This window comes from Kogia breviceps, chromosome 3, assembly GCF_026419965.1.
Source record: "Kogia breviceps isolate mKogBre1 chromosome 3, mKogBre1 haplotype 1, whole genome shotgun sequence".
NCBI classification, from domain to species: Eukaryota; Metazoa; Chordata; class Mammalia; order Artiodactyla; family Physeteridae; genus Kogia; species Kogia breviceps.
The window spans coordinates 5,065,196-5,080,441 of record NC_081312.1 but is presented as its reverse complement, the minus strand read 5'-3'; the positions used below and the strand labels follow the sequence as shown (position 1 = coordinate 5,080,441).

At 48.2% G+C, this 15,246-nt stretch overlaps 1 protein-coding gene across 11 annotated transcripts in view; it reads left to right on the top strand.

The window, feature by feature from the left end:
- The window catches only part of EVL (Enah/Vasp-like), a 162,094-nt gene that overhangs the window by 77,383 nt on the left and 69,465 nt on the right, over nucleotides 1–15,246 (top strand). The window contains exon 1 of one of the 11 annotated variants that reach the window (XM_067027763.1): nucleotides 5,245–5,369. The exons of 9 other annotated variants lie outside the window; for them this stretch is intronic. In XM_067027763.1, the coding sequence (XP_066883864.1) occupies nucleotides 5,359–5,369 (11 nt within the window). In that variant the 5' untranslated portion in view covers nucleotides 5,245–5,358. Of the gene's footprint in view, nucleotides 1–5,244; nucleotides 5,370–15,246 lie in introns of those variants that run through there. One more of the 11 variants, XM_067027767.1, reaches the window with a different exon arrangement.

Here is a 15,246-nt window from a genome sequence, read left to right as displayed (position 1 = left end):
CAGAGTAGAAGAGTGGTTAGTCTGTTTAGAGAAAAGGAAACCAAAATCCACAAAAGGTGACTTCCCCACGCCACACAGCAACTAGATCTTAACTAGATCTCCTAAGTAAGGTGTCTTGTAGGGTAGCTTCCTGATTCATTTTCAACCATTCTGCTTCCTTTTGGGATCTAGCCACATGGAAAACATCTCTTGCAAGTCAATATAATTGCTGTTTATTGAGCATGATCAAGGGCCAAATGCTTTAGCATTTAACATCCTGTGTGAGATTTGGTGCCCTTCTCTTTCATTCGTTCATTCATACATTCATTCATGCAATTAACATCTACCCTGTACCTGCTATATCCTAAACAGTATACTAGGTGCTGAGATCAATTCATAGGAATACATTATAGGGTGCTACCTTAAATGACATTTCTTAACTCTCTCACTAAATTGCTCTTCAAGTGTCTACAGCCCCTATCCTATTTTTCCAGTACTTTCTATTTCCCTGACACAGTTGATTTAGGAATTGGTGCTGTACCTGCAGCCCAGTTATTAATATAACCAGTCCTTTCATTGAACAGATGAGGAAGCCAGGGTCGAAAGTGAGGAAGTGAATGCCCAAGGACATACAGCATGCCAATAATAAAGCATGGGCTAGAATCCATGTCTCATAACACCCTGTTCATAAATCTTTCCACATTTCTTGCCCCATCTTATAATCCTACTCAAGTGCTGTATTAAGCCAGATGGTAGAGTTTTTTAAAATGCCCCCAAAAGATTCACTTTTACCTGTTACCTACTTATTGAAACCAAGAAAAAACAGTGGTAACATGTTTAGAGGACAGAGGAAATGAAGGATGGAAGTGAAAGGCACATTTCTCACAGTGAGGATATTTACACTCAAACTAATATCTTTAGGAAATGCTCAGGAAATGAAAAAGAATACCCTTTGGTACTTTAATAATCATAATCAACTTCTGCTTCTGGCCATGACAGAGTATTTGTAATAGACTTGTCATCTTGACAAAAACAACTGTGAAACTGAACAAAATATACAAAATTCCTAAATATATGAAGGATATTGAAACTCAGACAAAATATTAAATTCTTGCTGTTTTCAGGCATTAAACAGACAGCACAGTACTCTGATCTTTGAGTGGAGAAGCGCACAAGATAAGCCCCACAACGGCTCTAGCTTTCTACCTGGAGTCCCTTTCTGATCTTGGCACAGAATGGCGGAACCCAAGCTAAAAGTTGATCTTAGTGAGTGGAAGAGTCAGTTGTTGGAATTCCAAGCTACTGAAATAGCTGGATGTTGCAGGGCAAGGAAATCGGGAAGAGGAAGCCATGTTGAGCTTTGTGTAGGGAATTCACTTCGGGTTGTTGGCTAAGGGCTGGCTGTGAATGAGTAGAGTGGCACTCTCCGTGAGACCTAGCACAGATTGTCTTCTGTAGGGCTAAGAGCTGGATGATGATGCCAAAGGTCATGCAGTGCTGGGAAATGCTGGAGATCCCTGTCCACCTGAAGGAAGAGACCTCACTGAGCACCTAGGCATTCATTTGAGACCCCAGAACAGCTACACCTTAGGAGTAAGGACTATGGCCTTGAGTAAGGGACATACCCTAGGGCTAAATCAAAATGGAAGTAGAACTTAAGAAAGAATTAATCCAAGCTTGTTAACACTAAAAGGACCTGCCAATAATTTACCTAACTGCCAGGACAAACTCAATACCTTTAAAGGAAGACAGCATAGCCGAGACTCTGCAGTGTATTATAACTGCAGTGTATCATAACGGAAGAAAAATTATATAGAGAGGATTATATGAATGACAGCTGACTTCTCATCAGATACCATGGATGCCAGAAGACAGTAGAACAACATTTTTAAGGTGCTGAAAGGGAAAGAAAAAAAATCTCAGAATTCTCTATTCAGAAAAAAAAGTGCCTTTAAGTATGTAAGCAAAATGAAGATATTTTTCAGATAAAAGAAGAGTAAGAGAATTTATTGCCAGCATACCTGGCAATGCTAATGGCAGTTCCTCAGGCTGAAGAAAAAGGATACCAGGCAACTCATGTTTAGGAAGGGATGAAGAATACTGGGAAGGATAAATATATATGGGTAAATAGAAAAGACTTTTTTCCATAATTAAAAAATACAAACACACATACAACATTCTATTGAGAATATATAATGCATAGGACTACTATACTATTAAGGATGGGAGTGGGTTTATGCAGTTATAAAGTTCTTAACATTTTACATGAAGTGTACAATATTAATTCTAAGTATACTGTACGAAGTTAAGAATCTATATTTTAATCCCTAGAAAGATGCCTGAAAAGTAATGTAAAGAGGAATAGCTAAAAAGTCAATAGAAAAATTAAAATGGAATTCTAAAGGATATTTAGTTTACCCAGAAGAATGCAGGAAAGGCGCAACAGGGGAACCAAAAACAAATGAGATAAACAGAAAAGTAGCAAAATGGTAGATCTCTACCCAATCATATCAATAAACTAAATGTAAATGGACTAAATATTCCAATTACAAGGTAGAGATAGGGCTTCCCTGGTGGTGCAGTGGTTAAGAATCCACCTGCCGATGCAGGGGACACAGGTTCGAGCCCTGGTCCGAGAAGATCCCACATGCCGCGGAGCAACTAAGCCTGTGCACCACAACTGCTGAGCCTGCGCTCTAGAGCCCATGAGCCACAACTACTGAGCCCATGAGCCACAACTACTGAAGTCCGCGCATCTAGAGCCCATGCTCTGCAACAAGAGAAGCCACTGCAATAAGAAGCCCACACACCACAATGAAGAGTAGCCCCGCTCACCACAACTAGAGAAAGCTCGTGCACAGCAGCGAAGACCCAACACAGCCAAAAGTAAATAAAATAAAATAAAATAAATAAAATCTATCTTTAAAAAAAAAAGTAGGGATGGATATGTTCATTAGCTTACTTGTGGTGATTATTTCATAACATATATGTATATAATGAGCCAGGGAGTACAGGTAGCCTCTAGAATCTGAAAAAAAGGCCAGGAAATTCTTCTCCTTTAGCGCCTCCAGAAGAGACTGTATCATTTCCAACACCTTGATTTGAGCCCAGTGAGGCCATGAGATCTATGTCAGATGGCTGGCCTACTATTATCTTACAAAACTAAGGTAATAAATTTGTGTTGTTATAAGCCATAAGTTTGTGGTAATTTGTTATAGCATCAGTGGAAAACCAGTAAGGATGGAAGAAGATATACTAGGTAAATAGTAAGCATGAGAAAGTTCCAATGGCTACATTAATATTAGATAAAGTAACCTTAAAGACAAAGAGTGTTACCAGCAATAAAGAGGGGCATTTCAAACTGATCAAAGGGTCAGTTCATCTGGAAGATAGAATAGTCTTAAAAATATATGTACCTAAAAAAAATTTTTTTTTAAATATATATATATATATCTAACAAGAGCTTCAAAATACATGAAATAAAAATTAATAGAAATACAAATCCACGATCATGTTTGGAGATTTTAACACCTTTGTCTCAGCAATTGATAACAACAATTAGACAAAAATAAGTCAACAATGACAGCAAACCAATAAAGACATAAGATCCAAACCACAGTTTTGTTTTGTTTTGTTTTTTTAATTCATTTATGGCTGCATTGGGTCTTCATTGCTGCATGCAGCCTTTCTCTAATTGTAGTGAGCAGGGGCTACTCTTCGTTGCTGTGCGCGGGCTTCTCATTGTGGTGGCTTCTCGTTGCGGAGCACGGGCTCTAGGTGCATGGGCTTCAGTAGTTGTGGCATGTGGGCTCAGTAGTTGTGGCTCGCGGGCTCTAGAGCGCAGGCTCAGCAGTTGTGGCACACAGGCTTAGTTGCTCCGCAGCATGTGGGATCTTCCCGGACCAGGGCTCGAACCCATGTCTCCTGCATTGGCAGGCAAATTCTTAACCACTGTGCCACCATGGAAGCCCCCGAACCACACTTTTAACCATCTTGACTTAATTGACATTTTTAGAAAACTACACCCAATTTCAGAACACATCTTTTCTTGTGCATGTAGTACGTTCACCAAGATGGACTACCTGCTGGACCATCAAACAAGTCTCAGTAAATTTAAAAGGACTGCAGTCATACCAGGAAAAACAAAAGAAAAAATTCTACGAAGTATGTTCTTTGACCACAGTAGAAGTAAATTAGAAATAAATAATAACAGAGGTAAGATAACACCAAATATTTGGAAATTAAACAAAATATTTCTCAATAATCTATGGATAAAAGAAGTCACAGGGAGAAATAGAAAATATTTTGAACTAAGAGAAAATGAAAACCACAATATGTCAAAGTTTGTGGTTTGCAACCTGAAGCTGTGCTTAAAGGGAGATGCGTATCTTTGAAATCCTTTGAAAATGCACTTTCAGCCTTCAGCTCTCACTGCCTGTGCTTTCAGCTCTCTAGTTAGAAGTGATCTTTCTTTTGTACCGTTCTCGGGGTAGCTGTTTTCCACTATATCAGTAATAACATCTTAAGATATCAATTTGCTAACCTGTTAGTCTCTTCCTTTCTAAACCGCAAAAGCCCTTTAAGGACAAGTAACTGCTGTTCCCGTCAATGTTTTGTCTCTAGTTTCTAGCACAGTGCATGACACTTTGTGGGTCCTCAGTCAATTTTGAATGAAAGATTGGGAATGAACCTTATCTTCATGAGAACCCTGTGGAGACAAGCAAACTAAGAATTATTAGCCCCATTTTACAGCTGAGGAAACAGAAGCCCAGGTTCCCTTAATGAGCTGGTGACAAAGCCAGGTTTCCATCATTCCTCCGAAATTTTCGCTTCGGGTCCTAAGTTGCTGACAGAAAAGTCACTGTTAGTGAGAAGCGTCTCCCCAACAGAAGTGTAGAGTTTATACCAGAGTAAAACTGAAGCCTTTACCACCTATAACCTCATCATGTCGTCTTTTATTCTCTGGAGGATGCGCCAGGGCACCTTTCCGTCAAGGCCTGTAGGAAGCCCTCGGCGCTGGGCCTCGGCGTCCTGACCAGTGAGGGAGTCTGGGCCTTGACCTTTCACACGCCCTGCCTGCCTGCAACCTCATCCCGGCCCTGCAGAAAGCGCTGGAGCTTGAGGCCGCAGCCTGGCGCTTTCCGACAGCCCACGCTGGTGGGTCTGTGCACCACGAGCTCTGCTTCTCTATTTTCTACCTAGGTTTCAGTTCTCAACTGGGGTTTGTTTCTCCTTTGCCTCTGGTTCAGCTTCCTTTTCCTGTTTGGTTTTAAGTAGAGTCTAAAAATCAAGTTGCTGCCTTCTGTGCCCTCTGATCAGCTGGCCTGGTGGAATACAGGACTTACCTCCTCGGGTTCCCTGGGCTACAGACGTGCAGCCATGGCCACAGTGTGAGTACGGGGACCAGAGGGGACAGAGGGACGTCAGAGGAGACCGAGAATCACGGGGACTGTAGAGGTCTCCCCAGATCCCCTGGCTGTACTGATGGGGAGACCAAGGACCAGAGGGCAGAGGACTCTCTCACGGTCACATAGCAGGTTATGACAGAGCCTGCCCACTGCATCTGCTGGCCTGTCCACTACACCGGCCTGTGATGCCTGGCCTTTTTTTTTTTTTTTTTTTTTTTAATGCGGTACGCGGGCCTCTCACTGCTGTGGCCTCTCCCCGTTGCGGAGCACAGGCTCCGGACGCGCAGGCTCGGCGGCCACGGCTCACGGGCCCAGCCGCTCCGCGGCACGTGGGATCTTCCCGGACCGGGGCACGAACCCGTGTCCCCTGCATCGGCAGGCGGACTCTCAACCACTGCGCCACCAGGGAAGCCCGCCTGTCATCTTTAATGGCTTTTTTGTGTGTGTCAGAATCACTTCCTCAGAAGTCAGATGCCTGCCTCGGATGGTAGAGGGGGCTCTGAACTGTCTGAGGGGACTGGGGCTTGGCTGAGAGGTGCTGTGGACAGGTCCTGGCTCTTCTCTCGGAATGGCCTGAAAGCATCAGGGGGTTTTCTCTGAATACTGGGCACAGAAGGAGGAGCTGGGGTGCCTTTTGTACAAGTTGAGACCTCATGGGCTGTCACAGCAGAACCCTGACCATCTGCTTGAGAGACTTGGGACTGACTTTAGACCGTAGATCACTTAGGCTGCTGTGGTTTAGCACATGTGTGGGCACCAGCCGGTCTGTGTCCTGAACTGGTCATTGTGAGCGCCCTTTCCAAAGATGAGATTACGATTCAGACATGACCTCCCCCCTGCCCTGCATGCGACCCCATAAAATATTGTGGATCATAGGACAGAGCTTTATCCTCTGGGATGTAGGGCATTGACTTGATCGACTCACTGCAGCTTTGCGTCTTGGCATAAATTATAATCCCTCCCCTCAAAAACTACTTCACAATTCCCAAACTGCTGTTTCACCGGTTTTCTTGATTCTTTCAACCGTGTTGGGTGGTTAGCTCACGAAGGGGTCATCACTGCTGTTCTGTGGGCGAGGAGGCCTGGCCTCTGATCGGCTGTGGCCCTTGCTCAGTGTTGCATGGCTGGTTGAGGAGGGCCTGGAAGGAGAACCACCCAGAGCAGCTGCGTCCACAGCGTTTCTCCCAGGATGCAACACAGGGTCTCTAGAAGCATTTTGCAGGGAGTTATGACAGTTGACACACAGTAAGTGGGGCCTGTCCGATGCTTCTGGTCAGCAGGGCAGCTCTGGAGAGGGTGGCGCTCTCGCGCCGTGGCACGGCCTTGGGCAGGCTGCGGGAGCCCCTTCCTCCAGGCGTTGGCAGCTCTCACGGCCAGGGCCGCAGTTGGCCTTTCCTGCTCCTTTGCAGCCAGTTTTCTATCATCCTTGAGCTCTAGAGGACTTGTGGGTGGAGCTGCGGCAAACAAGACTTTCCATTTCAAAGGCTTGTTAGCTTCCAAAGTGGGCAGGCACCAAAGTCATTACCAGCCGAAAACTACACTGAAAAGCTGAGTCTACGCTATCCTGTCAACTACTGATTGCAGAATATAGTATCAGGAGTAAACCAGGAGGAAGCAAAGCAGTTCTTAAAAATCTTTTAAAGTTGTAGAAATCTTAGGAGTTTCCATCTTGGAAGCAGGTTGAGACCATCTACAGTAGATCACCTGGGTGAGTGGTGCTTCGGGCGTCTTACCCCCCGCTTCAACCAGATCCACTCTCTTTTATCTTTTTAAAGTATTCCTCAGTATTTCTTTGAGGAAAAGAAGTTGTATTGTTGCTGGTGATGATGATTTTGAAATCTGAAAACTACTTATTTAGTCCAGCTCTGAGGTATACACAGTTGGGGAAATTGAGGCCCAGAGCTGGGGCAGAACTTGTTCTTTGGTGAGTGAGTCAGTGGTCCAGCCAAACCAAAACCCAGGTTTTCTGCCCCCACCCTCCCCATACCAGGCTGCCTGCGCTCCCGGTGCCAGTGGGACCACACGTACAGCAGCTGTGAGAGCCGTGGATGGCTTGCTTTCCACACGCTGACATAACAAGAGGTGCGATCGCTGGATTCCTAGGCCACCGTGGTTCCTGCGGTGGGGATGGAAAAGGCCTTCCCATCGCGAAAGCGGGTCAGTCCCAGTTCCGGCCATCCATCAGTCAAGAAACATTTTCTGAGCCCTTAACCCTGGGCTGGGACCAGGGAGTTCTGTTGAGCACGTGCCAGCGTACAGCACGCTCTCTCTGGCATGATTTCATTTAATGCCTACAGCCATCCTGAAGGTGGCAAGTATTGCTTTTACTGTTCCCCCTTCATAGCGGAAGAAACCAGGGTAGAGAGGCAGTGAGTAACTTGCCCGGGAAGTGAGAGACCCAGGCTGGAGTGGGTCTCCTGATGCAGACGCTCTGCACTCCTGCTCCTGAACTGGAGGGGCCGCGGCTTGGAGCCTGGTCGAGTGGGAAGGCGGCGTTCTCAGGAATGAAGGGATCACAGGCCCTTAGTCCCATGCAGTGTAGACCATGGTGAGTGTAGACGGGAGGAGCAGCAAGACTTGAGGAGTTGGGGGCTGTCAGGAAGCACTTCAGGGAGAAAGTGGGGTCTCAGGTAGACTCGAAGGAAAGGGGTGAGTTTTATTTTATTATTATTATTATTATTATTATTATTATTATTATTATTTTGGCTGCCCTGGGTCTTAATTGCAGCATGAGGGATCTTCGTTGTGCCATGTGGGATCTTTTTAGTTGCAGCATGCCGGCTCTTAGTTGTGGCATGCATGCGGGATCCAGTTCCCCGAGCGGGGGTGGAACCCAGGCCCCCTGCATTGGGAGTGCAGAGTCTTACCCACTGGACCACCAAGGAAGTCCCAGGGATGAGTTTTAAAAGGGACCGAGGGGCTGCTCTTGGTGCCAGGGAGACAGCGGGAACAAGACAGATGTCCTGAGACTGTACTAGGGGCAGTAGGGAGAGGGCGCACGGTCGAAAACTCGTGGAGAAGTGCAAAGACCAGCTAGGGCGATGGCAGAGGCAGGGCCCCGCCCACGCCCGCTGCGGCCTTCACCTCCAGACCTTGGCGAGGGCACGAGGCAGCCACGCAAAACCTGAGCGTGAAAACAGGAGGAGGGGCCACACGGGGAGGGGCAGCGAGGGGAAAGACCCTGAGACGGGAACGGTTTGGTGCATTCAAAGGTCAGGAAAAGAACGGGGAGGCTGAAGCAACGTGAGGGGAGAGTGAAGGGAGGGGGGGCGGAGGGGCAGCCAGGCCTCATCACTCAGAGCCCGGGAGCCCAGAAGGAGTTCAGGCTGCGTTTGTCGTGTCATGAGAAGTTTTTGGAGGGGCTTGTGCAAGGGGAAAGACATCCGATAGAGCTTCAAGAAAAGTCACTCTGGCCACCGAGAGGATAAGGGTCTGTAGCGCGACAAGAATGGAGGCAGGAAGGCGTCCGGGAGGCTGCTGCCGTCACTCAGGTGACAGGCCACGGTTGGGACCAGCGATGGAGCCAGTGGCGTAGCGGGAGAGTGGCCAGATTCGGGAGGTGCTGTGGAGCTCTAGCCTCTGGGACTGCCCGCCGGATCCAGGCTGGTGTGAAGGAGGGAAGTGAATCAAACCCAACTCGGGCGGGTGCGCGGAAGGCCGGGTGCAAGCCTGCGTACTGGCTGGGTCGGTGGGGGTTAAGCCGGTGCGGCACGGCTTCCCAGGGAGCGTTGGCTACACAAGGCTGCACGAAGCGGGAACTGAGCGCGTCACAGCAGCGGGAGGACCGCGCGCGTCAGCGATGCGTCTGACCCTTCGTAGTGCATCCGGGTCATTCCAGCCCCTTCCCTCATCTCCCTCTTGTTCTTAACTGTGCTTGCTTGGTCGTTTTTCTAATGCACTTGTCACCTTCTGACATATTACATGACTTTTTGATTTGTTGTTTGTCATCTGTCTCCGCCCCACAAGGATGTAAGTTCAAAAGTGGAGGGATTTTTATGTTTTGCTGACTAGTGTTTCCTCAGTGCCTAAAACAGTGCCCAGCAATACACATTTAGTAACTTGCTGGAATTAATTAACTACTTTCGTTATGATACTGGAGGTGGCCGGGCCACCAAAGCTGCCAGTGGAGCTCCGCAGTGTGGCCCGTTGGAGAAGCGGCCAGGAGAGCGGATGGTCGTGTGTGCTCAGCTCGCGATGGATCCAGGGCTCCCTGTGCGACCGGTCAGTAGTCGGCTGCCTGGGCACAGCAGTCTCCACTTATTCCCCAGCCCTTCAGAGCTTGAATATGCAAACGTGGAAGAAGTCGCACGGCCTAGCCACCCCACGGTGCCCCCCAGCCCACACCCTTGCCTCTGCTACAGGGTTTGGAAGACCGTCTCTAAGGGCAGCTGGTGTTTCCTTTGACGTCTTGTCCTCACAGGCGAGTCTGAGTCCCGGAAGCTCACGACCAGGCAAGCCCTCAGAGATCGTGCTGTCCGTGTGCTGTCCCGGGATGTGTAGCCCAGTCCTTCGTAGAGCGTCTTGAAACTTCGCTGTCTTCTTCTATTCAAAGGATCCCATGTGTCTCCAGTGGAGAAACACTCCCATAATGACTCTCAGTTATTCTCATGGGAGTGTGTTGTGTTCCCTGGGCTTCCTGAGGCAGGAGATGGTTGAGAGCTAGTCTAGACTTTGACACCTGAACCCTTCAAAGAGAAAAGTAGCAGCAGTACCCTTTTTTGAGTGTTACATGCCAAGCACTGTGCTAATTCTGTTGATATGATTCGACATGTGTCGTACTTAACCCTCATCCTCGGAGGTGTTACGTTGCTGCTCCCATCTCACTGGGAGAACAGGGGTCAGCAAAGTTAGCTTACTTGCTCCAGGTCACACTGGTATCACTTGGCAGAGCTGGGCTTTGAAGCCAGGTCTCTTGTGTTTTCAAAAGCTAAGCTTAGCTATTGCCTCTCGAAGGAACTTGCCCAGAATGACAGTCAGAGTTAGAATCAAGGCTCCTAATCTCTGTCTTTCTTTGTAGTCTCCGATTTTCCACTGTTAATACCACGGGAGACGAGAGACCTCCTCAGCCCTCCTGTAGCGCCCACGCTTCTCTCCGTCAGTCATCTGTTTATTCACCACCTCCCCTCCCCGCCTAGAGCTGTTCATGGGCAGGGTCTGCGTCCACCCCGGTGGCCGGGGGATGGCACACACTTACTCTGATGCGAATCTGAGCCGAACTGCCCTGCCAATAATCAGGGGTGTCAGCCGGGGCTCAGCCAGGTCTCATTCCCAGGCAGTTAATTTACCCTCGGAGATGCACGTACTGCCCCAGTCCTTGGCCCAGCCAGATCTCTACAACTGTCCGAAGGCTGTGTTGAAACCTGTTCCACTCCCACAAGTGATCAGAGGCACAGACTCTGGGGACACAGGCGTAGAGTGGAATTTAAGTATGTTTGAAGTTGGAGCAGTCCTCATGTCCACATGGCCTGTCAGATGGCTCCCCAAGGGAAGGGCTGCGTCGTGGCCTCGAGAGAAAGTGTGGGAAGGGCTTGAGACAGGTTCGGTCTAAGGATGTCAGGCTCTCTCAGCAGTTGGTTGGAGTGTTTGTTCCAGATTCCACTAGACTTCACAGAGAAGTGGAGCCAGCTGTCCAGGCATCCGGGACACTGGCAGCAGAGTGGAGGAAAGGCAAACAGTCTTGACTACACAGGATACTGCAGTCTGGCTCTCCCAGCCAACTTGGGTAGAAGAAAAGCTATTTGGGTTTGATACCAGATTTATTCTTCATTTACCCAAAGCCTTTCTTTAATTCTGACACTCACAAAATGGGGCTTAGTCACCATTTGAGATTAAGCATGCTATTCCGTGCAGATCTAATTTACTGTTTTCATTACCGTAATGCAGCGGTTCTCAAAATGTGATCAGAAGACCTACCCTTTGAGGGGTCTGTGAGTCAAAACTATATTTGTAATAATACTGAGACATTATTTGCCTTTTTCACTCTCAGGAGTGCAAAGTGGAATTTTCCAGAGGCTACATGACATGTGTTGACATTGTCATGGTGACAGCCAGGGAAGTATATGCTTGGGTTTTTAATAATTCTTAGTTTTAATTTCAAATATGGTAAATACAGATAGACTTAATCTCCATAAACAGAAGCTTTTCGGCACCCTCAATAATTTTTTAAAATTTATTTTATTGAAGTATAGTTGATTTACAATGTTGTGTTAATTTCTGCTATACAGCAAAGTGATTCAGTTATACACGTATATACATTCTTTTTCATATTCTTCTCCATTGTGGTTTATCACAGGTTATTGAATATAGTTCCCTGTGCTCTACACGAGGACCTTGTCGTTTATCCATCTCATGCATGCTAGTTTGCACCTGCTCATCCCAAACTCCCACTCCATCCCTCTCCCAGCCCCACCCCCTTTGGCAACCACCAGTCTGTTCTCTCTGTCTGTGAGTCTGTTTCTGTCTTGTGGATGAGTTCATCTGTGTCATATTTTAGATTCCACGTATAAGTGATATGGTATTTGTCTCTTTCTTTCTGACTTACTTCACTTAGTAGGATAATCTCTAGGTCCGTCTATGTTGCTGCAAATGGCACTGTTTCACTCTTTTTTGTGGCTGAGTAATATTCCATTGTATATAGATAGCTACCACATCTTGTTTATCCATTCCTCTGTTGATGGACATGCAGGTTGCTTCCATGTCTTGCCTATTGTAAATAGTGCTGCTGTGAACATAGGGGTGCTTGTATCTTTTTGCATTATAGTTTTGTCGAGATACATGCCCAGGAGTGGGATTGCAGGATCATATGGTAATTCTATTTTTAGTTTTTTGAGGAACCTCCATACTGTTTTCCATAGAGGCTGCACCAATTTACATTCCCGCCAGCAGTGTAGGAGGGTTCCCTTTTCTCCACACCCTCCCCAGCATTTGTTATTTGTAGACTTTTTAATGATGGCCATTCTGACTGGTATAAGGTGGTACCTCATTGTAGTTTTGATTTGCATTTCTTTAATAATTAGCTGCCATCTTCAATCATTTATACAGGCGTACAGGGGTCCCGAGACCAAAAAAGTTTGAGAACCACTTCTGTAAAATAGTCCGTTACGTGACTGTACCATGAAAGGCATGGACAGAATTGGTAAGCGCCCGGCTCAGGATGTTGGCTCCCGCTGGTCGAGAGGAGGGCACGGGCATGCAGGGGCCTCTCGAGCTGAGCAGCTTTTTTCTGAGATGACATCACATTTCCTGGCCTGAGTGGTGGGCTCATGGGAACCTACTTCTCACAGGCGTGAACTGTTTCAGAATAACATTTTAAGCTTAGAACAAAACACCAAACCTGTAGGCATGAACTGTTTCAGAATAAACATTTTAAGTTTAGATGAAAACACCAAGCCTGTTTCAGGCCTGTTTCCATTAAGAGGAAAAAAGGTCACCCTCTAGGGGATTTACTCCTTACCAAGAAGAAAGGTACCTTTCCATTGGAGAGATCTGGCGTCTGAATGCGCTGCCCGGTGTGACGTGATAGAATAAATGCCCACTACCACCTGTGTTGTGTGCTTCCTATTTACCCTGAAGTTAGTCATGAGGAAACAATCCAGGATGGGGACGGCCTCCGACACAATTGGCCTGATCTCCTCACACACACAAAAATCAATATCAGTGAAAAACAGGAAAAAAAATATGGCCTAACATTCTAGCTTAAAAGAGAGTAAGCAGGGGGCTTCCCTGGTGGTGCAGTGGTTGAGAATCCGCCTGCCGATACAGGGGACACGGGTTCGTGCCCCGGTCTGGGAAGATCCCACATGCCGCGGAGCGGCTGGGCTCGTGGGCCGTGGCTGCTGGGCCTGCGCGTCTGGAGCCTGTGCTCCGCGACGGGAGAGGCCACAGCAGTGAGAGGCCCGCGTACTGCAAAAAAAAAAAAAAAAAGAGAGTAAGCAGACAACACAACCAAATGTAATGCATGAGCGGATCCTAGACCCATAAAAAATCAAAACATTTTGGGGAAACTTGGGTAACTTTTAATATGGGCTCTGTATTGGATCTATTAGTAAATTACTAATTTTCTTAGATGTAATAATGGTGTTTAAGTTATATATTAGAACGTCCTTATTTTAAAGAAGTGTAAAAACCTTAGGATTGATGTATCATGGTATCTGGAACTGTCAAATGGTTCAGGAAAAAAATGACATAAAAAAGAGAAAACTTGTATGTGGTAACAATGCTTTACTCAGGAGGCAGAGAAGCCCTGTCGTGTAGCAGAAAGGGGTCTGCAGTCTAGTCCCGGCCTCCCCCATATTAGCTGTGGGACATTGGTAAACTTGCCCCCTTCGCTTGGCCTGACGCCTCCATCTAAAGAGTTCCTTCCGAATGTTCCTCGGCTCCAACAGGGCTGTGTTTCCATCCCTGTTCCTTGGTCCCTGGATTGGGATGCAGTGCCAGCACGCCTGGTGCGGGCTTCCTGGCCCCCCTGGGATGCGTGCGTGTTGAGAAGTAACGGGCGGCCCGGGGTGATGGCCAGGAGCACCGCGCACTCCGCCCGAGACACACGCACCCCCACCCTGCGCCAGACGCACCAGGCTCCCCTTCTGCGGGCGCTCTGCACCCCTGGAGTGCCACGGGCTGTGCGCCTGCGCCTCCCCTCGATGGCGCAGACCATGGCTTCTGTTCGACACACGGTCTGCTTTCTAAGTACCAGGCGTGGGGATATATTTGGTACGTAGTCAGTACTCAGTGAAAAGGGTGTGTTCTCGGTGTATTTGTTAAATTAATGTGGGAAGAGAAAGCAGTGGTGGCCCGATCTCAGGTGGGTCGTGAGCCCCTCCCCACCCCACCCCAGAGAATCCTCGAAGGCTGAGAAGTATGACGCCTGGCAGAGCTAGGCACACTCCGAAGCAAGCGTGTATTCCGAGCGAATTACTGAGCAAGCCAGCAGGTCCCGGGTATTGGAGCTACAGAGATGAACAACGTCTTTAAACTAACCACAACACACCTGCCTCGTGGGGGAGAGAACATCAGCCCCCCTTCAGGACAGTGGCAGTGAATGGATAGGTGTTTCCTGAAGGCAGTGGCACTGAGCTGAGAAAGGTGAGGTGCAAACTGTGGATGTGGGGAAGAGAAGTCGTCTTGAACAAGGGACCTACTGGCTCAAGTAAACAGCACATCTGCATGAGGTAAGACTTGAGGGGAAGCCGGTGTGAGGCGCCTCCTGTATCCACACTGGAGCTGCCCTTACCCCTTATTCTTTTAACCTCTGAGGAGAGAACTAAGGTCAGAGGCTCCTGAGTGTGACCTGGAGAGCCACCTTGGGCATTCAGGTAGCACGCAGGCTGTCGGGTCCTGCCTTTGCCGAGAGCCCCCGGGTGGAGGCTTGCCTGCTGGGGGCACAGGCTGTGCGTTGGGGGCGTCTCCCACGCCGGGCCTCCGAGCCCTGCTTTGCCCACTTACTCTCCTGAGTGCCTGCTCCCGGGAGGGTGATGGCCCACCCCACGGAGAGGATGCTGGGTAGCTTTTCTTCCTGTCGGCTTACTGTACCTGCCACTGTTCTGCAGGTCTGTCTGGCCAGGTATCATATTTCTCAGCTTGATGGAAGAGAAAACGAGAGCTAGAGAGGTAGCAGCTGGGAGCAGGGAGTGGTGCCAGCTCATATCAACTTACATCAGCCAAACGCACCTTCGGTGGGTGTTTGTTAGGTACTTAATCCCGTGATAGTTACTGTGGGGAGGGAGAGGGAGGTCCCAGCAGGGTAACCACTCGCTCTGCTCTGCCTGGGACCATCCCGGTCTTAGCGCTGAGCGTCCTGCCCCACCTCCCGGGAAACGCGTCAGTCCCAGGCAAACCTGGGTTCCTGGTCCTGCTGGGGCCA